The sequence below is a fragment of the Ilyonectria robusta genome, assembly GCF_021365365.1.
Source record: "Ilyonectria robusta strain PMI_751 chromosome Unknown BGZ61scaffold_4, whole genome shotgun sequence".
Lineage (NCBI taxonomy): Eukaryota > Fungi > Ascomycota > Sordariomycetes > Hypocreales > Nectriaceae > Ilyonectria > Ilyonectria robusta.
The window spans coordinates 2574388-2599161 of record NW_025764438.1 but is presented as its reverse complement, the minus strand read 5'-3'; the positions used below and the strand labels follow the sequence as shown (position 1 = coordinate 2599161).

Sequence of the window (24774 nt, the reverse complement as noted above, 5' to 3'; positions counted from 1 at the left end):
TGAATCAGAGCGGGTAAGATCTCGCAATCTCGATGTAATAATTCCCGAAAACAGGTCATTTCTCCGTAGATCACTCTCGGGGCAAGTCTCAACCCCATCTTTCCCCAGGATCCAGGCCCCGGATTCCCCAGACTGCAGTGTGGGGAGTATATAGCTTCACATTGTCGCTGTTAGCTGTCTTGCCATCAGCACTCTCACTTCCGTTTTCAAAGACCATTCAAACACACAACTCCTCAGCTCTTTCCAACCATCTCTTTCCGAATTCGGGTCCACGATGAAGGCTGATTCAGCCACGCACGTCGAGCAGTCGGCTGTTAGTCGAAATCCTGAATCCTCGAACAACGACATCCGAGGTCGGGCTATCCAACAGCAGGAGCACAACCGGACATATCTGCAGACACTTGGAAAGGATCCATGGCTCCTATTCTGGATTGGCGTCATGCTTTGGACCCTTATCGTCCGTGGTTTTGAAAATGGATCTTCTGGTACCGTTATCAGTATTCCAATGTTCAAAAAGCATTTCGGCAAACTCCAGGATGGCCAGTACTTCGTCGAGACCAAGTGGCAGTCAGCCCTCAGCGGCGGTTCCAATGCGGCCGCGATTGTTGGTGCTTGGGCTGCATCCTACTTCGCAGATAAATTTGGAACCAAGCCGGTTATGCTGGCAGCGGCCGCTATCAATATTGCATCGATTGCTGTTGAGTTTGCCTCGACTTCCATCGCCATGTTCTTTGGTGGAAAGATGATGAACTTTGTGGCTATCGGCGCTTTCCTCAATCTTTGCACCGCCTACGTTGCCGACATCTCGCCATTGGCGATTCGAGCCTCTGTTATCGGCTTCTGCAACCTCTCTCAGTGCATCGGTCCCTTCATTACATCCATCATGTCCTACTTCACTCAATATTGGGATACTGATTGGTCCTGGAAGTCGCTGATTTGCGCTCAGTGGGGATTCGCTGCAGTGGCGCTTGTCGGACACATATTCATGCCCGAGTCCCCCGTCTATCTGGTCCAGAAGGGCAAGATGGAGGATGCTCGTAAAGTCCTGCGCCGTTTGTATTCTGACCCCGAAGATGCTGAAGGGCATCTCGAGCGAATCAAACTGACCTTGGATGCGGCGGAAACTCATAACTCGGGCTCGTATCTTGACTGCTTCCGAGGTACCAACTTGCGTCGAACTATGATCGCCATTATGGTCTTTCTATCCGAGCCCATGTCCGGTCTCGGCTTTGTCTCCAACTATGGTGCTCTCATGTACCAGTATCTGGGCATTTCGGATGAAAAGTCATTTGCAATTGCAATTGGCGCACAGATCCTATCAATGTCTGGCGCTACGATTGCCTTCATTGTTTCCGACTTGTACGGCCGACGGCCCATGTACATTGGCGGCTGCATTGGTCTCTGTGCGTTGCTTGTGTGTATGGGAATTGCTGGCTCGGTTGACTCAACCAGCGCTACAACTGCAGCCGTGGGATTCTACACCATGTACAATTTCTTTTACAATGTTGGCGTTGGGTCGACAGTCTACACTATCGCTGGCGAAATCCCGACATCGATCCTACGCACAAAGACGCTTGCCGTCACTCTATCGACATCCTCTGCTGTCAACACCATGTGGTCTTTTGTTGCACCATATATGTTTAACCCCGGATTTGGAAATCTCAAGGCGAGGATTGGGTTCGTATTTGGAGGATTTATGCTTGTCTTTGCTGTTCTGGCATATTTCTATGTTCCTGAGACCCGCATGAGGACCTATGAGGAGCTGGATGAATTGTTTATGAACCACGTTCCGACTCGTCAATTCCGCCACTATCAAACCGTGGCCGAAGAGCGTGCTGCTGAAGCATTCGATACTGTGATGGAAAAGAAGGCTATTGGAGTCGAGAAGGCTTAAAATATAAATAAAACTTCCAGTAGCTAATTAGTTAGCTGTTTGGGGTCGCTCCAGTAGCCAAACACTGGTAGTGGCCATCAGAAGTTTATATATCGAGTCCAATTTCTATTGTACCAAGTGACCTCGTTGCGCTGATGTCTTCGATATTATATACGTCGGATTTAGAGACGGCTAAACTCCACATCCTAATGTTCGAGCCTTTAGTCCAGCCACTCCTTAATTGTGTGGGCACCTTCAATGGGGAAAGAGCAGGGAAAGTTCTGTAGTAGCCGCAATGTACTCCAGTCTCCTCGATGAGCGGAATAGAGCATCTGTGTCGAGATTTTACGGAGGCTCGAGACACTAGTACTTTTACCCCCCTATTTCTCCAGAAAACTTTCAAACTACAGTTGCATTTACTCTATCTGTTATGTGACGGCCGGTCTATCCTACGGGTATAGGGTAGGCAAGGGGCGTTCGGTCCTTGATCGGATTGTGATCAGACGTCGGCTTGTGAGCAATGTAAGTCACGGATCCGGCAGTGGCAGATATCATAACCTGTATTCAATTTAAGCTTTCAGTCACAAGGGCGGCTGAGTTTGCTGGGTGCGCTATTGGGAGGTTTGCGCAGGATAAGAACCTCAGAATATCCGAGCGAGTGATGATGGTGCCATATTTTCTCAGATAGAAAGTCCGATAGAAATACCGTACGTGTTGGAGAAGCTAGGCAGTGCATGTCGCCCCGAAACAAAGGTTTGTTTTGCTAAGAAGGTTAACGTTATTATTTAATTCTCAGGTCGCATGAGAGCTGATCCTGCCTCCAGAGCAGTGTAGGATCAACACTAATATATACGACCAGCGACGCGAATACGAGAATTGGACATTGACTGTTCAATCAAGCAAGCAGGAAGAACATATATACATCCTGAAAATGGGAGGCGAAATTATGCCATCATAACATGTCATCGCATACAGAATTCGTCTGAAAGTCTTGAAAGCCGAAAGTTCCGCTCAGGTCCGCAAACCCGGGGTCTGCGAAAAGAAAGCTTAGGTCCTCCACCGGGGGCCTATCATAGAGCATGAATGGCAAACTCTGTAGAGGTTTTAGCAACTGAGTCTTGGTGACCAAGCGGAAGTTTCTTTTTTACCTGGAAGCTCAGAATGTCATCGGTGATGAAGTCTTGACCTCCGGTCATCCCTGGGTCAGGGACCAGAGACTTCTTTGTGATGTTTTCCTGGACTGCCTGGTCGTGCGACAAGCGTCTTACCCCATCGTACTGCATTTCGTCGACGAACTTTGTAGCCATCTGCAAAAACTCGCTGGGCACTGAGCTAAATGACTCTCTCCCGGTCGTATGCCCCAGCCGGGCGAAGAAAGCAACTAAAATTTGCAGATAGGACAACCTCTTCTTCGTCTCAGGGTGGGTCGGAGTGTCGATGATTAGATCAAAAAGGATGAACAAGGCAGATTGTGGCATGTGGTACTGTATCCTGGTCTACGTTCAGTTTGGAACGTCTAGAGCCTATGGCCGAGGAAAATAAACCTACCAGGGGGACACGAAGGGCTCCAGTGGAACCAAGTGGACCAACTCGGCAATGCCTTGAGCAGAATCCACGAGAAATTGTTGATAGGCAAGATGTTTCTCCGTATCCTCGGAGCAGGTTTGTAGAGCGGCCCGCAAAATAGCGATCCGAGCATTGTGGAAGGAGAAGTGTAGATGGACTGCAAGTGAGGTCGTCAAGAGATTACCGCACCGGTGACTTCGGATGGGCGAGCCGGGGCGAAGATCTGCTGGGATCGAAAGTCTCCAGGACTCCAGCTCCTCAAATAACTGATTAGACGCCGCTTGGATAGAATGCTTCGACTTGCTGCGGGCTTTGGCTGAAAAGAGTTCATCATAGGTTCGTGAAAGCACTTGGGAGTACTCAGATAATAGCCGTATCCAGGGTAACGCTCTTGCCTGTGGCAACGGCGTGTCTGGAATAGAACATGAGATGTCAGACATCGGAATTGTCTGCGGTGATGAGTGCTCAGCGCGTGGGCTCAAATAAGGGATTGGAAACAGTAATGGTAAGTACTCACGCCGGACCTCCCGGTGTTGAAGCAGTACAGGGTTTCCAGGTGGTAAATAACCCAAAAGGTTCTCTGTAATTCGACTCTAGAGTCGGATGCAACACCCTCGTTATTTAGTTGGAGTGATGTGGCAATTCTCCCAGCCTCGGTGACGAGGACATCTTCGATAGGCAAAGCAGAGTACGTAGAGCCAAAGATGGCCTAGAAAACATTTACGTTAATTTTCCGTCCAAAGTTGGAATAAAGTAAATTCGCCCTCTCACCATTGCCGTCAAAGCCTAAGATAAGGATTAGAAATCAACTCTTGAAATCGTGTGTTGGTAGACGGCACCTGCGCAGTAACTAGCCCTCGGCTTCCGAAGACGAGTCGAGGGAATAGGGACAACGACACGCGAAAAATACACCAAGATGTCCCTGAAAAGGCCGAGAAGCTTCCGCAGTCGTGGTAGAGGCTACCAATGCCCATTACTGCATGGTACAGGGCGCACCATTCCTTGTCTGTGGACAGATACTCGGGCAAAGACTGGCCAAACGCCCTCTCCTCGAATGCGGGGCGGTCGAGAAACGGGTACATGGGGTGAACTTCTTCGAACTATGCTAGATACCGAATCAGCCAGACTCTGAGAGTAAGTTCTCATCGGGCGGTCTGACAGGCGATGAACTTTGACCTGGTCTCGTGTGACAGTGAGATGCGGTTTGCTTCTCTTTCGCAGACTTCGGGGGAAGGCATGTCTTTCACCAGCCCCCAGACTGAACCTTGAACTGCAGCGTCAATTCGTCGGATCAAGTCCGTGACTCGTGTATGACCTAGCCTTCTGGACAGAAATGCTATCCTCCGGTCCGAAAAGAAGGCCAAGCATGAGCTGGAGACTATGCACAGGAGGTTAGCGGAGACTTACCCGACGAAGACGGGAACCTGTTTGGACTCACCATCCTTTTCGTAAATCTTTGCCAGGATAAAAGTAAACACCTAGTCAGCCAACTCCCGAATATGCAACGCATACTTCCGTTGTAGCAGGGGGGTAGAGTCTCACCATGACTAGAGGGGGGTTGGGTGTAGCGGGAGATGTCGCGTTGGACGCAGGGCGCGGTGCAGAGTCAGATCTGTGTGTCGGGGCGGTGGAGGGAGTAACATGATCCAATGAGCCCATTTCCATTGAATTCGCCGTGGAAACGGCGACGGAAGATGCAGATTCGGCCTGGCTCTGTTGTCGTCTCGCCGTGTCAAGGCGATTTGTCGTCGTTCTTGTTCTACCGGCAGGGCCGGAACTTGAGGAGGGTGACATGATCACGGCATCAGTGAACGTCAGAGTCTGTCCATGGGCGGACTTCCTAGGCCTAGGGACCGGTGGTTTTCGAGTTTTGGTGTGGGAGAATTGAACACGATTGAGATCGTCTCTATTTCAGTAAGAAGTAAGATTAGAGCGGGGGTTAGATGAGTCGGCCATGGGAACTGAAGTTTCGCTAGCCTGCAAGCCTCGTAAATAACTTACCTCGCAATTGATGCACATATCATCCGAATGGCGCCTCTCTATTAAGCCATCAGCTCCTGCGGTCGACGGCTGTCTGTCCTCAAGGATGACTCACTGACGCAACGGACTTTGCGGTTCCGACAAGCATCGCAGGAGGTAAGTAACTTCGCTCCCACCACACGGTGCTCGTTTCCGCCCAGATTACGAGGAGAAGGCATGTCCATTCGAGAAAATCTTGATCAGGAGAAAGACTCGTCTTGATCCGTGGGATTGAAGGGTTGAAGAATGAGTGACCGACGTATTCTCACATTGGAGATAACGTACCATGACGTACTCAACGGAACCTAGATACCCCTATATTTCAGGGTGCAAGTTGAGCGCAAGATAGCGCCAATTACAATGGAGGGATAGTAAGCCTCGCTACAGAGACCATTCCAAGTAGAGTACTCGTCCACGGACTAACTAAGAAAGGGCCTCGGACATTCCGAGACATCCCCACACTGACGCGACGTGAGAGAAGGATTGGATACCGAATGAGGCTACAGAGTAATCGAGGTTGCTGCGAGGACTTTTTCTAAATTACTCATTGATGGCACTCAGGTCCATCGGATACCGACGTCGAAGGCTTCTCATCCAGCGGTCGCAAGATGATTCTTCTAACCTAAAGCCCACTGCTACACTTAGTAGATGGGGATGATCATTTTTACACAACGTTCTTCATATTTGTCCTATCTAATGAGCGTCATTGAGTCAGTGTTATAGAAGCGGGAATGGTGACAATCTCAGATGCCCGCGGACAGCCGAGGCGCCTCGGATGCTGCGGAGTCTTTGGCTTCAGCTGGCTGCAGGCCCGAATGAAGAAAAAGGTATGCCTAGGACTAAACCGGTGACTTGGGCATCCATGATAGTAGAAGGAAACAGCTGACTGCCGCAATACCCGTTGACGGCCGATATCTCGATATGTGACACCACTTGCTGCGCTCTTGATGTTATCCAGTGCCGCTTTTACCAATCCTCCCTCCTCTACCACATACCAAATCTCACCATCCAAGGAACGTCGAAATTTCGTCATTGTTCAACGTGTTGAGACCCGGAGAGTTCATGGGATAGAGGGTCCTGAATCCCAGCACCTTCTTGACCCGCTCCGGCAGCTGCTTGACCAGCTCCCTGTCGAGGAAAATCTGGAAGGCCTCTTCCTGGGCAAAAGCGCTATTGCAGAACATGATGGTGGTTACCTTCCGCCAGAAGTCCTTTGTCCGGTTGGCACCGCCGCCGTGGACGATCTTGCCGCCGATGGCGAGAGCGTCGCCGGCCTTGAGCTCGACGATGGAGCACTGCTCGTAGCTGCCGAGTTTCCCATCTTCGAGGTTGAAGGGCCAAAGGTTGCTTTTGGGAATAGCAAGTGTCGCACCGTTCTCTTCGGTTGTGTCATCCTGGGCCAGCAGGAAGGCGATGGCACTCTCGGGCGCTCCGGGGCCCATCGCCTGAGCCGGAAACCAATTGTTCTGGTCGCGATGAAGCGGCTGGCGCGGGCTGCCCGGCCCGATGGACATTACCTGCGAGGTTGAGAGCCAATAGTTGCCAGTATTGCGGAAGAGCTCATCGCAGACGGCGTGGATGGTGTCACTATCGATGATCTCCTCGCGGAATGTCTTGCTAAGCGTCGTCATGTTGGACAGCCGCTTCGTGTTTAGGCCATAGAAGACTTAGATTTGCTCGTAGTCCAACAAGGAGCCAGGATGCATCTCCCCCAGAGCGGGCGCGATCTCGGCGTTGTAGCGGGCCACCTGGTCGGGCGTGAGCAGACCCTCGATGACGACGGCTCCGTCTTCGTGAATGATCCGGACGATTTCCTTGGCATCTACCTCATTATGTTTGACGCGCCTCACCGTCGGGTTGCCCTCTGGAAGGGGGAACCAGGTGGCAGCGGTTGTGGCCATTTCGGACTTGGTGATAGTTTCGGTGGCCATGGTGATATTGGATGGTGACGCGGTGGTTTCGTTGAGTGTGAATTAGTAAATAGTGAAGGGCGGGATGTTTTTGAAGTTGGAATTTGTCTACAACGCCCATATTTATGTCAGTCGAAGGTGAATGGGTGAAGGTAGTACTGCTGTTAGCCATGTATCAAGTATGAGCCAGGTTGAGTTAGACGCGTGTAGATGGAATCGCATTTCTCAACTACCGAGAACAATTCGTGGTCTCGGCGTGTGGCGTATCCAAACGTAGATGCTTTCGGATTTCGACATGCTTTCTTGCCAGGCCATTCCGAGGTTGAAGTTCAAGGCTCGCCGAAGCTCGGTGGTTCCGAGAGACACAGCGCCGAGACGTAAGTTCGCACTCGGAATGCCTACCGGATCCTGCTATACAGATTCGGGTTGCATTTGAGAGGGGAAGATGCAGGCGGATCAGCCGTCTAACTTGAAAGGGAACACAATCGAGAAGCGTGGCCTGGTACGATGATTGTAACATGAACGAACGCAGCTGGCAGAGAAAGCAATTCAAAGGGATAAGGCAGTTTGGAAACGACGAGCCTCGGTGAATGGGGACTGCAACTACCGTTCAGTTCAGAAGAGTGAAGATCATTCCTCCTCCCATCTCCATTCGGGTGCTTTGCGCGGAACGTCCGCGACCTTGCAAGCTGTTGATGTTATCCCAAAAGCCACCGACTGCTTGCTGCAACGGGGACAATACAATACATGTCTACGTTCGCACCCAGGATTCTCAGTGACCAGGTCACAGATTTCCGCGGACACCGAAACGATAACATAACACCAGTCCTATCATCCAGTACATGATGATCGCTCTCGTACGTAAAGCTGGTGCCTTTCTGACCTATCCGCGAGGTTCCACCCATGGCAGCCGACTCCATTGAGGCCACTTGTTATTCAGTCGAGGCATGGTCTATCTGCTACTATTAAGAGACAGCCTAACGTAGATACTTTTGACGTTGGAACGAAGAGGATCCACTGTAATTTTACGGCCTCAATATTTCGGAATCTACGAGAAAATAACGGTCTGATTCTCGCTACACCTATGTCTCCCATAGTCCAGTATCAATATGTAACAGTCCTGTATGCCTCCCCCTCCTGTCTACCGAGGAACCAAGCCAAGTCGGATTTCTCCACCTCCCTGAGAGAGAAGCCGTTTCCAAGATATGCAAAGGTGTTGTCAGACGACCTTTTCCAGCTATAGTCCTCGTATCGAGGCTCGTTCATGGTACAGAACCAATGCGCCCTGCTTCCAGGGTGCAGGGCATACACAGGCCCGTCCTCCTTGCCTATAGAAATCAGTCAATCACATTAAGCTCTAAATTAATCCTCCGCTGTATTTCGTGGAAATACATACCGCCCTTGAACCAAGATCGACACTTGGTTCCCCAGACGGTCCGAGGGAAGAAGGCGTCGGCGTGTTTAATGAAGTCACTCGCAGCCTTCTGTGTAGGCTCAAAAGAATGATATCCCTGCGTCTGCGTCTTATGGATCATCCGGACCATGTACGAAGTGATATGCTCTAAGGATGGCAAGGCCGAGCCGTGTGCGAGGGGCGAGTTGGGCCCGAAGTAAACTTGGCGCGATCATGTACATCAGTATGAAGCAAGCGCCGATACGAGCACCGTCAACTAAACTGGAACAAGAAGGCACATACCAAAGCAGTTTGGCATATCCGGGGCGGCAAGGCCAAGATAGCCTACCGGGCGATCTTTGTACAAGTCCTGGAGGTTGATCTTGTTGCGGCCGACGATGGGGAAACGTGGACGCCAGCTCAAGTCATAGCCGGTGGCGCAGATGATCATGTCAACTGCGATCGTCTCGCCTGACGGGAGCTTTAGACCCTCGGGTACGATTTCACTGACGTGGTCCATGACGACGCGCACATTCTTTTCCGTCAGTGCCTCGAGGTAGCCCACGCCGGGAGTCGGTCGCCTGAGGTACTGGGTCAGTCTACGTTTGTCTCCCGAGCTGAAGAGAGGAAGGCAAGATTTCGCCGGGAGTCACACTCACCGGCATAGAAGCCCGAAATCAGGGATCAGGATATCGGCCAGCGATTTGTTTTCGCCGATGGAATGTCTCATCATCTGTTCGACGAGGGCTCGGGCTTGACCCTGATACTCCGAGTCCTTATAGACGAGGGCGAAGCCGGCGCTGAGCTCAGACTCCAGCTCCTTCTGGTACTTCATGTACTTGGTTTCATCGTCTCTGAACTCCTTCTTTTGCTCATCGGTGTCTTGGGCGAACGCGTCAGTCACGCCAAACCCCTTCAGCGCTGCAACCGACATATACTTACAGGAAAAGTTGGCACCTCTGGGACCAGCATGGGTCTGGGCAAACGCCGGCGTGATCCAAGTGGCACTCCGAATCGTGGCGATAACTTGCTTGGCGCCTGGAGATGACGGTCAGACTACCTGTCCATGGGGAGAGAGTTCAGGTGGTCATTTTGTACTGACCTTTTTGAAGTTCCGGGAGAATCTGGATACCACTAGAGCCGTTGCCGATGAGAGCCACGGTCTTTCCTTCAAAGGTCGTGCCATCCTTCCATCCAGCAGTGTGTAGCAACTCGCCCTTGAACGAGGAGATGCCTGGGATGTCGGGCAATTTCCAGTTGCTGTTGAGTCAGTCTATAAGTCGCGTAAAATAATGAGAATGAAACGAGGTGAAATGAAACAAGCGGCAAAATCATCGCACTCTAGAAACGGATGCGAGTGGTGGAGGAAGCGCGCAGTAAAGTAGCTGAGAAGGAAAGACGTACTTGAGAAAGCCCGATCCGTTGATCAGGAAGTGGCCGTAGTCCTCGAAGACCTTACTGGTCTCTTGGTTCTCAACCGTGACGGTCCATTTACCTTCATCTTCATCCCATACGGCACCGGTCACCTTGTGCTTCAACTTGATGTACTTGTCCAAGTCAAACTTGATTGCCGTATCTTGGAAATACTTCAAGATCTCCGCGCCGCCGGCGAAGCTGTAGATGAGTTTATTCGTGTCAGCCAACATAGACGGGATTTGGCAGCAGGAGAGGAAGAAATCTCACAATTGGCTCCAATCTGGATTGGGGTTCCAGGAGAACTGGTAGTTGTGCGAAGGAATATCGCACCCGACACCAGGATATCTACCCACAAGTCCATATCAGCAAGCGGCTTCTCTGATGGCTATGTAAAAGATCCAGGAGGTCGGGCAGGCAGTCGGGGCCTCACTTATTCTCATACCACGTTCCGCCGATGGAGGGATTCTTCTCGTACAGAACAACCTCGACGTTTCGGAGGTGTGTCTGCGCGGCGTGGGCAAAGCAGAGGCCTGAAGCGCCTGCCCCGACGACGATGATCCGCAGGGGCCGAGGCTCGTTGATGGGATGTTCCTCGATCACGTAGGCCTCTTCTGTTGCTGGAACGCTACCCATTATTGGTTTGGCGGGAAAATGAAGTCAGCAGTCTGAGTGAAAGGGGGGGGTATGCAAATGAACCTGGGGCCTGTCGAAACTGCGGAGAGTTTGAAACGAAAGTTGAACGTATTGTAGCATAGCTCATTGAAATAAATTCTTCGATGCGGCTTATTATGTCCATCATTTTTGGCGAGATGGCATTGAGGTACCACTCTGATCGACATGTATACCTGGGTTGCAATGGAAAATCGGAAAGTCCGAGCACCAATGAATAACAAGCTAAGGATGGGCACCGAGGACGGATAACCCATTTTGGACTTCTTATCAAGTAGCCCGATGACGCCCACCCCTCTTTCATATCAACTGCCGTGATGGATTTTCAGTTGGGAGGCACCAAGCATGATTGTCACTTTTTGAACCCACCAGCAGTGTTTGACAGGTGTGGGCCGAGGCCTGAAATTGGGATTCGTACTGCACAATCCACTACGATAGGTTATAGTATAGTACAATACATAGTAAGTTAAACTGGTCCTCTCTGACCTATATGATTGTCTTTGGGGGAGGGGGATTAGCGAGTCGACACAGAAAACCGACTCGGCACATCGGATTCTCGATTTAGGACGGCCACTTAGTCCAAGCGGCTAGCACAAGACATTGATCACTAATATCTTGCGACTAGGTCCCCCTCAACATATGCAGTAGTCACATAATGAACCGAGATAACAATGATGGAGATAGTTCTGCCACCCGCAAGCTCAAAGCCGTATTTGAACCGTGATATTCGCCCTCGCGCCGAGGTGGAAATGCACATTCACCACCCAGTCCGGACAACAACTTTTGCTACTACTCCCGCAGTCCCAAGTCTTACGTTCTACAGCTTCTGTGAGATCTACCTCGTTTTACCACCCAATCACGGCGCTATCCTCACACCATGAGTCCCGAGGAAGACATCTCAGGGGCAGAGAAGCAGGAGCCCAAAGAGTTGTGCAAGACGCTCTCGTTGAAGCAGGGCGTCCTCTTGGAGACGGGCAGCAAGCCTCGAGTCTATAAGCGGCGCTGGATCGGTCTGGCTCTGCTCTTCTGCCTCAACCTTATGGCGAGTATTGCGTGGACCGACGTTGCCGTCGTCCCTGAATATGCCGCCTCTCACTTTGGCACCTCTGTCTCGGCCATCAACTGGTTCCCGACCTCGTTCCTCTTTGCCGCCCTGGCTGGCAGCTACCCTGCGTCCGTTGTGGCCCGGCGGAGCATCAAGCTTTGCATTCTCGCCGGAAGCTTCATCATGTTCTCCGGCGCATGGTTGATGTACGGCGGAACCAACCTCTCCAGCCTCGCCCTGGCGCTTGTCGGACACACGGCTATCGGATTCGCCCTGCCCTCTGTGCTCATCACGCTCGCCCCCTACTCCGAGATATGGTTCACGCCCGAGCGCCGGGCGACGGCAACGGCCTTCACCACCACGGCCAACCTGCTGGGCGGCACCATCGGCCAGTTCATCATGACGGCCTGGATCCCATCCGAGGATGCCGTCGGCAGGGGTATGCTACCAAGCCATTCTGGTCTCGGCTGTTTGCGTTTTAGTCCCCTATTCCCTTCGAGGCCTCCTACGGCGCCTGATGTCATCGTAGTCCAGCACCAAGCAACTGATTATCGGGAGGAGCTTATGGTCCTCCTCAGGCGGCCTGAGTTTTTCCTCTTGGCCATTCCTTTTTCCGTTACCGTCGGTGTCTTCAACGCGCTTTCATTTCTTCTCTACCAGATGTGTATGCCATATGGCTTCTCTGTGGACCAGTGCGTCGTGGCCGGGTGCCTGTTTGTTGTGCCGGGGCTGGTCGTGTCCCTTGTACTGGGTCGTCTGGCCGATCGCTTCGGCTGCCATCTACTTTTCATCAAGATCACAAACATCATCATCGGATGTGGCATACTGGCTTTTGTCTGGGTCCCTCCCAGCGGCAACCTCGCTTATCTATACACTACCTGCACGGTGCTCAGCTTGGGCGTCGTCAGTTCGGGCCCCCTTGCCATCGAGTTCATCTCGGAGATTCTCTATCCTGTTCGGCCAGAGCTGGCCATCACAGTCATGTGGAGTTTCGGCCAGCTCCTCGGCGCCGTGTTGACCATCGGGCTCGGCTACATGACGGACAGCCACGGTGGCTTGCAGCCAGCTGTGTATCTACAAGCAGCCCTTTCACTAGCGTGCGTGCCACTCATCCAGTCCCTGGGTCTTTGGGGTCGCAGTCAGCATGTGAAGTTGAATAGGAGGGTGGTCCATGAAACCTAGAGGCCGGTATAAGAGGATTCGCTAAGTATCCAGACGAGCGTTAGGCGTGATGCCTGGCTTGTTAAGTCCATTATAGTAATTGCAGTACGTATACTAGCAGTGTTCTGAGTCACACTGGATAGACAGTTAGGTCACAGTCAAAAATAAACATCCTACGTCTGCCGCGCGGTATCGAGAATTTGTATATTGCGTTCCGATTAACATGCGATTGAGTCCAAAGTAGAACAAAGTGAAGAAAGGGAATGGCTCGCAATCCACGGCCTACGGGGGGCCTTCCAGGAGACTCCCCACCCAGCGACGCCGAACTCCGCGTGTCCATTCTAGTACCGCCAGTCTAGCAGCTCGGCAGCTCGGAGGTACCAAGGCGTTGGGTGTGGCGTCTGTCGCAGGGACTAAAGCAGCGCTTGGTGAATCCGAAACACTCGGAGTTTGCGAGACACATCGGAACTTGATATCTCCGAGGGAACAGGATCTCGGTCGAAGACGGTGACTTCGCAGCTTGCGGGGTCCGGTCGAGATAAGGCTCGGCGGTCACATATATCCCAATAGGCTCATGGACAAAGTGGGATATCTCACATCAAATGGAGGGGAGAGATAAGTCGTTCATGCGCACTTCCCCCCATACATCTATTCCCCCGTTACCATCAGCCTCTCGGGAAGGGCTATATCTTGCGAAACCACGGCATCCTTACCACTATCAGTCAGTCCGTAGACGAGGCTGCTTTTCTCCACATCATGGAAAGAGGCTGGCGCGTTTAGTTGCTGGCTGGCGCAGCGTCCACTCAGTGCATACCCAATATTCTCATCAGAGATAACGAGGCACAGTTCAACTACGATGTCGAGGGTAACTCTGGGGCGTGCTGCTTCGAGTTCCAGGTTTGCTATTCTCCAGAAGAGTAGCCATCTGGTGGCGTCTTTAGGCTGCACAAGCCCCCTGGCCATATTGGCAGAGGGGTAGGACTATTGATAGTCATAGGGACGCTTACAATCTTACAAACCAAAGTTGTTTCTAAACACATTGTCATTAGCTATCCCACTTCCAGCTCATTTTGAAAGACCTTTATGCCGGAGCGAACCTTTGGTCTTGAGATTGTAAAAAAAACCCCACGATTCACTCCTTTATTCTGTCTGTCCATGGCGCGGGGAAGGGCATCCGTTAAGTAGGAGTGTCTAAGGATCGGTACTTTATATCGAGGAAGCGAAGGGTATATTACACCATAAATGCAGTGCACAAATTCCCGCTCCTTTCCCGCGGTGGGCTAGCTTGTTTCCCAGACCGTACTTTCACAGAAGTCTGTTCCTACCCTATAACTGGACCAGCAGATAATGAATTTTATTTCACTCGTCATATTCAAGTTCAATGTCCATGCGGCCAGACGCTACTGTCAATTACTATCGGAAATAAATACGATGGTTTCAGAAAGGATTTGATCGCGTACCAAGAAGCAGGTTGTGACTTTCACTGAAATCCAAGAAGCTATGTGGAAGCTCGCCCTTGGTAAAGCAGTACCAGTCTACAAGCCCTATTATTTGGGAATCGCTTTGTGGCGCCTATGACAGAGGAAGGGAGATCACGGTTAGCGTTACGCCCGCGACTTCTTTACTGGTGGTAATGGCAATGATAGTACCAATATTTGATGTAATCTGCTTCCCCTTTCGACGCACGAAGACCTGCTCCAGTCCGTTTGCCCGCAACAATTCAGAGCCTGACCCCGCAGTGACAGCTACGCACTAGAAAGAGTGGCAAATGCAGTTTTGACCTGTCAGTTTTTCATTACTCGAGCAGCGGTCTAAGCGCAAATTGTGAGAGGCATGTGGGTATAGGGCCTCGGAGGTCGAGGCCCTCGGCTATAAGGTTATCCTTTCGGTCACCTCGGACACATTCCTAGACACATTCCTAAGGGATCTACAGCCTACACCTATTGCGCTGTAGTAAGTGTAGTACATACAAGTACATAAAGCCAGCTGGGTCCGTGGTCCAAGGGATCCTAGACACTCATACAATTCACTCTCTTTGGTGCATCTCATCCCTGTACGCCTGCTCTAACACAAATCCACAGTAAAGGTGCAGGGCATGTGCTGAAACCTCGCCAATCAACTAACCTAGCGTGGGCGATGACACCGAAAACGACGTCTGGTTTCAGCTGTGGCGGAAATTGAGATGGGCCATTCGGCGGCTTACGCCAGCTGAATGCGAACGATTCAGAAAAAGAAAAGAAAAGAAAAGAAAAAGAAAACAAGAGAAACATTCAGCAGGTCATGGTTGTGTGAATGAGATGAAGGCTGCCACACAGAGCAACTAGGTAGCTATTCTGTCCTTACAACACTGGGTTTCTGAGGCCGGATAACATTCACATTACTATTGAATTTGTCGCTGCCTTGGTATAAAACCATAGTGGCGGTGGCTTTCGAAAGATCCATTTGTGTGGAGGAAGAAGTTATTGTGTAACCATGATTCTGGCCCCTCAACCTGGTGGATTCAAAGTGGCGCTCGTTTAGAGTAGCGCGCTGCAGTTGCGCTACCCCAGAGATTTAATTGGAGAGGTTTTGTTCACACCGTGTGAATGGCATGCTAGGCTTGTCTCTGTTGGTAGCTATCTGATGATTTAAGTGTGCCATTGTGCCCGGTCGGATGCTCATATTCAAAACAGTCTCGAGCCCCGTCTCCCTGCTCAGCTCAGGCTTATGATGGATTCCGTTCTTCTCAAGCGGTACAATGAAACGGCCGCCAAAGCGGCTTATTTGGAGACGATACATGAGACAGCTAAATTACACGATCTATCCGATGACATTGGCCCGCATACAATTCGCCTGAGTATCGTTTTCACCGTCATTGCGGTCGTCTTCGTCACTGTTCGATTTTTCTGCCGCTGGAAATTCGGCCACCGCTACGGCTGGGACGACTGGCTCATATTAGCCTCTGTCATAATGCTGATTGGAAATATGGCCATGAACATTGTCGGTGAGTGCTGTAAAATTTCCTTAATCTTATTTGTGGGTTTGTACTAAGCATTGGAGAACAGTCGTTCGACAGGGCCTTGGTAAACATGCCGGGGCTCTCACTTTGGAGCAGAGGCAGAGGATTGACAAGGCAGGTTCTATCAATGCTCCCATGAAGTTTTGTGTTTCTAATTGGCTGCAGACCCTCCTGGGATGTGAGATTATGTACCTCACCAGTGTCAGTCTGTTCAAGCTGTCGCTTCTATGCCTATATGCCCGAATATTTCCGGTTAAAAGCGTCCGGGTCGGTGGCTACATTCTTGGGAGTGTTGCCATATCCTGGACTATCGCCTGTAACTTGGCAGCCATCTTCCAGTGCACTCCTCGAAACAAGCTCTGGGAGCCATGGCTCGAGGGAACTTGTATTAACTTGTTTTTGACCTTTCTATGCGTGTCAGTCCCTAACATTCTTTGCGACATTGGGATACTGTGTTTGCCAATGCCCCAAGTATGGAAGCTGCAAACCAACTTTGTACAGAAAGTTTTTCTCACAGGCATCTTTCTTCTTGGTTCATATGTCGTCTTTACAAGCATATACAGGTTCAGGGTGTACCTTCTGTATGATTCTAAAGACATGACTTGTGAGTTTGGCGCAACTAAATATGGTACCGAAGCTGACCAATTACAGACTCCTTGGCAAGGGGTGCTATGTGGAATGTTATAGAGATTAGCAGTGGTATTGTTAGCAGTTGCTTGCCGACCTTGGGCCCTCTAATGAAGCTGCTCATTCGACCCTTTTACTCTAGTACCAAGGGGAGCAGCGCTTCGGCCTCTCTAGGTCGAAAGGACATTGTCACCTTTGGCAAAAGAAGCAGCAAGAACAGCAAGACTAAAGATCCATATGCTAGTCTGTTCAGCCAAACCGGAGAGGAAGAACCGACGCTCGTCCCCGGTCACAGCGGGTTGACTATTTCAATTGGAACGAACACGCGCAGTCACAATTCCAGCGGCGATGAGATCCCTCTCACTTCCATTCGACAGCAGACAAAAGTGGAGTGGAAAGAAGAATCAGAGATTACCATTCAAGATCAACATTGCGATTACAATCTCCAGAGAGGAAGTACAAGTCAGAATGGGGGTGAAATAGTATGATAGTAATGGAAACATTCCGGTTGAGTATCGACATCATTATTGTGCTTTGCTTGGGTAATTACTGATGAAATAGACTGTCCAACAACAGGGGTGCGCCTAATTTTGGAACGGGACAGAGTTTGTTGTCGAACAGTAATATATTTCCCGTGTTTTATTAATAATGAAATCGCATAGCTATTTCCTAGTAAGTAAAACGTCTTTATGACATCTTTCATAGAGCAACTTTTACATTGCGTTTATATTCCCAGACTCCTGTTGATCCAAGGACTTTGCCATTGATGTCTAGTCCTCTTACTTCCACCCAGCTGTGTTGCGGGACACGAATTGCTGTCTCAAATCCATCCTTGGCAACATTTCTCCTGTGCCTCACAGCAACAACATCATTTTTTGCTTTGTCACCGGCATACTGTAGACTAGAGTCAGAATGGTCCTTATGTCATAATCGATGGAAACTCACCACAGCCCATGATCGGACCTCTGTAGCTCCATTCCAGCTAACATAAATTTCGTGAGCAGCCCAGTTGGTACTAAGGTCCGGGTCGGTTGTTGGACGACCAATCCAATCACCCTTGAAGGCTCTGTAGCTTGAGACAGTGTGCCCGAACTTATAACCGGGAGAATATGCCCCAAATTGTATGTCCATGACACATTTGCCGTCTTGGGTGTACTCGGTTACACCAGGATTGGAGCCCCAGCCGACGACTAAATTGCCATTGGCCACGCCTTCGGCGTCGAGGGCTTGGAAGCTACCCATGGAACCGCTCTGAACACTTTGCGGATGGGCGTACTCGGCGACCAAGCTGACCGTCATATTTTCGAAATTGAGACGAACTGCCATCGCCTTGCTGCAGGATAAAGTACATCCCGTTTTCCCAGGAACGTTGCTCGGGTGGTGGTTATCGAAGAGGGTAATTTCAGTGCCTTCGTCGTTACGGAAGCGTGCATGATGTTGCCACGAGAAATCGAGAGCATTTCCGCCAGAGAGATCGTGAAATTGATTTTGTTTCCCATTCAATTTCCAAATTGGCTCTCCAGGCGTCTCGGTGCCATTTCCCGCAATCAGCGCGATGGTATGCAAGTGTCGACTCGAGATTAGATAATTGCCGTTGCGGTCCTGTACATATCAAAGTCAGCGACTGGCCTATGGGGACCTGGAAAAGCAGAGAGATTCTGCTAACCTTTTGGACAGAGTTGAGGTGAAAGAAATCGTAGTTTGGTTTGTACTGCTCGTAGGAGTCTTTAGGCGAGAACCAATCACTCGCAGCCCAGGAGAATAAGACATCGCCCGTTTCAACATCGATCTCCTGGAAGTAGCAGTCCAAGAGCTGGTCATAATCCTGCCCCCCCACGCCGGTAAGGTTATATTGAACCAGGTTGTAGACTGTAATAAGCGCCGTCCCGTCGTGCGTGAGCTTGCACTCGTGAAGATCCGCGCCGAACCCTAGGTCCTTGGCCGTGACTCGGTATCGCTCCTGATACGATTGGTCGTAGAGAACACATACCCCGTTCCCGCGACCACTGGCGTTGATTCCCTCCCAAAAGGACAAGAACTTTTCGCCGCGGTAGGTCTGTGGTCGGAAGTTCATTGCCGCGTCGCGGTGCGTTGTTGTATCCGCCCAGACGAGGCTCAAGTCAGTTGCGTTCAGAATGAAAGGCGAGGCAGATGAATCTGGTTCCGTGGCCGTAAGGAATAGAAAGGGTAGAGAGTGGGCTCTGAGATGCTCTGCATCCCAAATGTTGATACCGAACTTGGGTGCCACAATCTTGGAGCTGTGAAAAGTGCGGTTGGGGTTCTGACCGAGAGCACCCGAGTTGTACAGGTCCAAGTCATAAATCCCCACGGGTTCAGTTGTCAGTGATCCTGCAACTGGTTTGGTCGTCACAGGTCTAGCCTTCGCGGTTCCAGTCGTTGCGGTTCCAGTCGTCGCGGTTCCAGCCGTCACGAAGAAGAAAGCCGGTTCTCGTGCTCCCATAACCATGAGCAAAGTGAGCAACGATGCCACGATAGCCGCGAACAGAATCACGAAAGAAGCCATGGTTCGTGTTGTTGGTGGTCAAGAGTGACCGATGGGCCGAAACACTTGGCGTGAATCTCGGGGCGTCGCTCGGAGCGTCGTCATTGCCATACTGGAACACAACCCGGCTCGGGAGGGCGATCCTTATTGAGCGGCTATGATCATCGTTGTCAGGGATGACGTACAGGCCGCATCTTCAACGGGTGCAGGTGGGCCACCGGTTGTGTTATGTGGAGAGGACGCGTCGCCCAGTTGCAGCGAGATGGTATGTTCATTTTGACTGTCCACGCGTATCCAGGGGCATCAGGGGGCAGCATCAATACTGGGCGAGAGATGGCCGCCTTGCCTTCCGTGGTGTTTTCATGTTTTAGACCTGTACAGCTGTATCTTTCGTAGCGTATTGCTTTTCCTAGGACATGCCAGCATGGTAGCTAGAGTAGAAAATCATGAACAAGCCTTATTAGTGTCGAGGGCTTGTCCTGCAAATAGCCCCCTACCATAGAACTCCACAAAATGCCACATCAGTCCCTAGTCAGTAATCTACTCGAGCAACGCGGCCCACTCATCCGCGAACGGGACAGGGGATCGCGCAGGCACGAGAAGAGGAATACGCGTTTGAAGCCCTATGCAATATCTATGTCTTTTAGCCTTAAGTCACTGTGATTCATCTCCAATTGGGCTAACTGTAAGAGGTATGGATTGTAGGGTGAAAACAAGACTTACGAAGTAGAAGGTAGGTGTTACTGTATTCAGCCACGATATCAATGCTGAGCTTCGCGTTTCGCATTGGGACGCGCGTTCCGTCGCAACTCCAGGTGGCTTCGCCTGGCAAACGCATAGCAGACTTGAACAAAATCTCTCCCGCCCAAATGCAGGCGATAAAGACACGCGTTGGCACGGATCAAAGATTGCGAAGCATTTTATAACTAGAATGAAGACACTCAGTTAAGATCTCCTCTCATGGTATAGTTGGAGTGCGCCGGGTGGCGTGCACGCTCCAGGATAATCACCAGACAAATCAACTACCGCTCTGGGGCAACTGACACAACAAATGCCACTCTGTCAAAAGAGCTGTCTTCTGGAATAATTGCCGACTCTAAAAAAGTAAGTAGCATCTGGTCCCATGGTACGTAGTCAGGATCTTCAAAGGAGATGGGCGAAAAGTAAATCAGAGGTTGTGGCAACCCTTGGACCATCCGTTGGATCATCGGCCCCGAAGACTCAAAAACAATAATAAACGTTGTAAAAATTTGAGAACTGATGCCTTTGTACTAACTTGCAGAATTTTGATCTTTCTACCAGATAGAGATATTATTGGAAACCACCCGTTCTCTGTCGTCTCAGATGCTGTGCCTCGAAACGAGCCCATTTGCCAAGGTTCTCTCCCGAACATTAGCTTTGAGTTGCACTGGACTCGACCTCAGACTTCCCCTGTTCGGCCGTGCTGGCACTGCCCTCCTGTTCTTTCTCGTGGTCTTTCAAATTGTGCCATTCTACGAATACGCTACCGAGTATGGTGATGGCACATGTGGCAATCGCCAGAAACGACACGTTCCTGATGGCCACGTTGTAGTCAGCCAGCAACGTCTTGAGGTCGTCGCTGGAAACTAAGCTCCTGAGCTCGGTAGCACCACCACCAGTGACGGTCTTGGGGTCGATTCCAGGTAGATTGGTGAGCTTTTTGACAAGGGTGTTGAGGAAGATGTTCTGGGCGACAGGCAGGAAAACGGCCGAGGCAAGGAAACGCACAAATGTGACGAGTGCGGAGCCCGTTGCAATGTCAGCCCGGTCGAGGATGGTCTGAACAACGTTCATCGGCTGCTGCACGCCGAAGCCGAAGCCTATGCCCAGGATGATCTGGTAGCTGATCCATTTACCGGCGCCAGTGGTGGGCGTAAAGGTCGATATTAGGCCAGCACCGATAGGCATCATTACAGAGCTTAGGAGGAAGAAGGGAGTGTTGTATCCCGTCCTGGAGATGATGATTCCAGAGGAGATGGTGCCGATGATGGTTGACAAAATCAGAGGGAGCAGCATGATGCCCGACTTGGTGGCGTTGACATTCTTGATGGCCTGGAACCAGATGGGAAGGTAATAAGATATAATCATCATGCCTCCGCCATTGAAGAAGGAATAGAATGTCGCCGCAGCAATGCTGCGCTGCTTTACTAGGCGGGGAGGGATGCTGCCGTCCTCCTGCTTCCAGATCTGGATGCCGATAAAAGCAACAACCATGACGACACATATGACGATAAGAACGATGATGCGAGCATCGCTCCAAGGATAGGTGGTGCCTCCCCATTGCAGAGCCAAGATCAGACACACAACGCCAGGGAAGAAGCAAAAATTGCCGATGGGATCGAGCTGCTTGAACTTGCCAGTCCAGCCGTCGGCAGGCTTGTCAAGCGTCTGCTTGGGGAGCTTCACGACGAAGATGGCGACGAGGATGGAGACGGCACCAACGGGTAGGTTGATGTAGAAGCACCATCGCCAAGTGACCTTGTCAGTAAAGACACCACCGAGGAGGGGACCGATGACGGAGCCAAGTGTTAACACTCCACCAATACCTCCCTGCCAAATCGGCCGTTCCTGCAGTGGGATGGTATTGAACATGATAACCATGACCCCAGAGAACAACCCCGACGAGCCCAGACCGGCAACCGCGCGGCCGACGATTAAAGCCTTGGAGTTGGGGGCCGCGCCGCAGATGGCGGAACCTATCTCGAAGATGGTGATGCCAGCGAGGAAGACGGGCTTGGCCGGGTAGAACTTGTAGATTTTACCCATCAGGAGCTGGAACGTGCAGGTGGTGAGGAGGTAGGCGGAGCCGTACCAGCCAATGTCGCTAATTGAGTCGAATTCGTCAGTTATTCGGGGGATGGCTGTCGAGAGGACGTTTCCGTCCTTGTGATGTTAGTGGCAGCTCGGTAGGACAGTTGTCATGGACAAGGTCAAGGGGGGAGATTTACAAGAATTATCAAGAACATGGCCAGGTAAAGAGAAACCATAATAATGACTCGTTTATAGAGGTCGGGATACTCAGGGCCATCCTCCTTCTTCTCGGTAGTGTCCATTTGGGTACGGCCAGGGGTGGCCGGATCCTCAGCCGAGACTTGTTCAGACATTTTGACCATGAAGGGGAGGATAGAGAGAACGCGTGGAGGAGGTATCTTGCATTTTGGAATAGTCCTAGTATTTCCAGAGAGTTTTCCACGTCTTTTAAGTCTTCATGCTTGGGGCTCAGTGTTCTCTGTACTCGGAGCTGGGGGGATTTACCCGATTCGGCAACGATTGGCCGTTGCTCGGGGAATGACTCACGACCGAAACTGTGCTTATTATTTGCCTATTATAATCAGCTTGGGTAAGAAACAGCGTCTCATCTCCTGCTCGCTCTTTGGTATACACCGGTCCCTGGAACGTAACATTTCGCGGTCCTACGGCTCGTCATCCGGTGCTCCGAATGTGAGAAGCAAGTTAATCCGTCTAATCGAGTGATGCAAGTGCCAGCTCATTGATGACGTGTTTCTTGTTTTCCACGAACCACAAGTATCCAGGACTTCAATCTGGTCCATTGTGTCTCGATTAACCGTTCCGCAAAAAGTGGACGACTTTGAGGCTGTTATTGTTAAATTGGCAATTGATAAGGAGTAATGTAGATGTCTAAAATCTCACACTGCTACTTGGAGCCCTGGTATTCCCACTCCGATAACCATCATCGGGCATGGCAAAGCCTGGACTAGCCTTTCACCACACAGTTTTTATCCCCCATCAATCCCATTTGGTATCTCAAACCCCCTCATGTGATCAGTTCGAATGCGACTTGGTTCGCACAGCGCTGATAGCAGCCGCGACATATTTTACGTTCTTAGAGTTCACTGGTAAATATTAGCAGCTATTCCATGTCAACTTAGAATTTTGCTTACATCCTGCGATTGATGCTCGTCCAGAAGACAGCAGGTAGATGTGGTATTGCTTCCGCAGAACATCTACCTCCACCGGGGTAAGGCCTGTATACGAAAACATGCCAATCTATTCCAAAAATCAGCGTTTTCCAGATCAAGAAGCATGACGGCAATGTCGCACCTGCTCAGTTATATGCACCCATGACCCCGGAGTACCAAGACGGCATAGTTCTTCATAGAGGGCAACTCTCATTGATCGTATACGACTGCTCATCAACTGCAGTTCGGCTAACCACTCATTCGACAGGGATTCGCTCTCGAGGATGGTGCGGACTATGGTAGATCCGTACCTCGGTGCTACTGAGTATTCGCCGCGAATTAGCTGGGCCAGGTTCCCTAGGACCCTGTCCTTGGTAATTTTTGAGGTGTCATTTAAGACTAGGTGAAAGGCTCCAGCTCTTTGCCCGTAGAGACCAAAACTCTTTGAGAATGATTGAGCAACACACATCTCCATGGGTGGCTGGTATTGATGAAAGTAGCGGATTGCCCACGAATCTTGAACCGGGTCTCCTGATGCGAAGCCCTGGTAGGCATTATCAAGGAACGGGAAGAGTTGCTTTCGATAACAAAGATCTGCTATCGCGATCCATTGGTCTCGAGTTGGGTCCAAGCCTGTCGGGTTGTGTGCGCAAGCGTGCAGCAGGATGACATCGCCGGCTTGGGACTCTCTCTCCAAAACGTCCATCATAGCAGTGAAGTTGAGAGTGCAGTCGGCTTTGTTGTAGTACGGGTATGTACGCGGAGTAACGCCAACAGATTCCCAGATGACATGGTGATTGGCCCAAGTCGGATCGGAAACCCATACACAACGGGGTTGCAAATGATCAGCAAGGAATCGAGCACCGACATGGTTGGCGCCTGTACCGGAAATGGTTTGCACAGAAACAACTCGGGGATCTGATTGTTGCTCGCCGGGCGGAGAGGGAAAGGTAGATGAGAACACCAAGTCCCTAGCGGCATTCAGGAATCGGTCGTCTCCCTCAATGGGGATATAATCGTGGCGGGTGATGTCGTGCTGTTCATGCATGCTCTTCTCTATCCTTCCAACGACTTCTAGAGGCCATGACTTGCCTTCATCGGAGCAGTAGACACCTGCACCAAGGTTGACTCGATCTGGAAACGTATCCGCACGAAACTGCCCGAGCAAGGCAAAAACCTCATCCTTTTCAACCTTTGGTAAGGAGGAAAAGCGTCCGGTCGGAATAGAGCCCATCTTCGGAAGTTGCGGTTGAGATGATGGCGTGGTAATTTTCAGCAGCTGAGGCGGATCAATTGTTGGGCTAAGATGGTCGATGTGTTTTGGACCATCAACTAGCAGTGGTGATTCTCAGATTGCTCAACGTCGCGGTCGTATAGTCAGAGAAGTGAAACTGAGGATCTCAATTGATACTGACAGCCTAATAGAAAGAATTAGAATGTGGAACGAAGCATCCTTAACTTCAAAAATTTCAACCATGGCTCCGCTATCGGTGGCGTACCCACTAGTTGCGTGGAGTCGACGCTTTTTGTCGCTTGAATCAATTGACCGCCGCCTTCTTTCGGTTAAAAGCGGTCTTCTCGGACGTTTTCCGTTGTCTTTCCATGGTGTCACTATCGATCATATTCCGACAGTGGGGAATCATGTGGGTCAAT

At 50.8% G+C, this 24774-nt stretch overlaps 11 protein-coding genes across 11 annotated transcripts; 3 read left to right on the top strand and 8 right to left on the bottom strand.

The window, feature by feature from the left end:
• Positions 1-274: 274 nt before the first annotated feature.
• On the top strand, positions 275-1894 carry BGZ61DRAFT_474759 (general substrate transporter; the record flags this gene model as incomplete). The annotated part of the gene is made up of 1 exon (XM_046248605.1): positions 275-1894. The coding sequence occupies one exon, from the start codon at positions 275-277 to the stop codon at positions 1892-1894; it is 1620 nt and encodes a 539-aa protein (XP_046108944.1).
• Positions 1895-2943: 1049 nt separating this feature from the next.
• BGZ61DRAFT_344968 (uncharacterized protein) lies at positions 2944-4521 on the bottom strand (the record flags this gene model as incomplete). The annotated part of the gene is made up of 5 exons (XM_046239749.1): positions 2944-3364; positions 3422-3888; positions 3957-4148; positions 4211-4225; positions 4279-4521. 5 exons carry the CDS (start codon positions 4519-4521, stop codon positions 2944-2946), a joined length of 1338 nt encoding a protein of 445 aa, XP_046108943.1.
• Positions 4217-5767, bottom strand: BGZ61DRAFT_170444 (uncharacterized protein). Its single transcript, XM_046237583.1, has 7 exons — positions 5535-5767; positions 5441-5478; positions 4982-5345; positions 4878-4893; positions 4599-4817; positions 4279-4544; positions 4217-4225 (listed from the first exon to the last, which is right to left on the bottom strand). Exons 1-6 carry the CDS (start codon positions 5565-5567, stop codon positions 4540-4542), a joined length of 675 nt encoding a protein of 224 aa, XP_046108942.1. The 5' UTR covers positions 5568-5767; the 3' UTR covers positions 4217-4225; positions 4279-4539.
• A 692-nt stretch (positions 5768-6459) lies between these two features.
• Positions 6460-7389, bottom strand: BGZ61DRAFT_491566 (uncharacterized protein; the record flags this gene model as incomplete). Its single annotated transcript, XM_046250447.1, has 2 exons — positions 6460-7075; positions 7148-7389. The coding sequence occupies 2 exons, from the start codon at positions 7387-7389 to the stop codon at positions 6460-6462; spliced, it is 858 nt and encodes a 285-aa protein (XP_046108941.1).
• A 1083-nt stretch (positions 7390-8472) lies between these two features.
• BGZ61DRAFT_529348 (putative monooxygenase) lies at positions 8473-10810 on the bottom strand (the record flags this gene model as incomplete). The annotated part of the gene is made up of 9 exons (XM_046253387.1): positions 8473-8696; positions 8765-8983; positions 9065-9342; positions 9421-9643; positions 9704-9799; positions 9864-10021; positions 10166-10375; positions 10445-10522; positions 10608-10810. 9 exons carry the CDS (start codon positions 10808-10810, stop codon positions 8473-8475), a joined length of 1689 nt encoding a protein of 562 aa, XP_046108940.1.
• A 1021-nt stretch (positions 10811-11831) lies between these two features.
• Positions 11832-13052, top strand: BGZ61DRAFT_322720 (major facilitator superfamily domain-containing protein; the record flags this gene model as incomplete). The annotated part of the gene is made up of 1 exon (XM_046238959.1): positions 11832-13052. A coding segment is annotated over one exon (1221 nt), but the record flags the coding sequence as incomplete, so codon positions are not given.
• A 2021-nt stretch (positions 13053-15073) lies between these two features.
• Positions 15074-15726, bottom strand: BGZ61DRAFT_445853 (uncharacterized protein). Its single transcript, XM_046245141.1, has one exon. The coding sequence runs from the start codon at positions 15320-15322 to the stop codon at positions 15098-15100; it is 225 nt and encodes a 74-aa protein (XP_046108938.1). The 5' UTR covers positions 15323-15726; the 3' UTR covers positions 15074-15097.
• A 1-nt stretch (position 15727) lies between these two features.
• On the top strand, positions 15728-17410 carry BGZ61DRAFT_384762 (uncharacterized protein). Its single transcript, XM_046242709.1, has 4 exons — positions 15728-16035; positions 16097-16164; positions 16216-16654; positions 16702-17410. The coding sequence occupies exons 1-4, from the start codon at positions 15759-15761 to the stop codon at positions 17163-17165; spliced, it is 1248 nt and encodes a 415-aa protein (XP_046108937.1). The 5' UTR covers positions 15728-15758; the 3' UTR covers positions 17166-17410.
• On the bottom strand, positions 17057-19138 carry BGZ61DRAFT_566488 (ASST-domain-containing protein; the record flags this gene model as incomplete). Its single annotated transcript, XM_046255929.1, has 3 exons — positions 17057-17571; positions 17623-18279; positions 18446-19138. The coding sequence occupies 3 exons, from the start codon at positions 19136-19138 to the stop codon at positions 17377-17379; spliced, it is 1545 nt and encodes a 514-aa protein (XP_046108936.1). The 3' UTR covers positions 17057-17376.
• A 1434-nt stretch (positions 19139-20572) lies between these two features.
• On the bottom strand, positions 20573-22254 carry BGZ61DRAFT_343904 (major facilitator superfamily domain-containing protein; the record flags this gene model as incomplete). The annotated part of the gene is made up of 2 exons (XM_046239646.1): positions 20573-22084; positions 22150-22254. The coding sequence occupies 2 exons, from the start codon at positions 22252-22254 to the stop codon at positions 20573-20575; spliced, it is 1617 nt and encodes a 538-aa protein (XP_046108935.1).
• A 535-nt stretch (positions 22255-22789) lies between these two features.
• Positions 22790-24664, bottom strand: BGZ61DRAFT_445846 (pyridoxal phosphate-dependent transferase). The gene is made up of 3 exons (XM_046245140.1): positions 23264-24664; positions 23104-23209; positions 22790-23055 (listed from the first exon to the last, which is right to left on the bottom strand). Exons 1-3 carry the CDS (start codon positions 24353-24355, stop codon positions 22985-22987), a joined length of 1269 nt encoding a protein of 422 aa, XP_046108934.1. The 5' UTR covers positions 24356-24664; the 3' UTR covers positions 22790-22984.
• Positions 24665-24774: the final 110 nt, after the last annotated feature.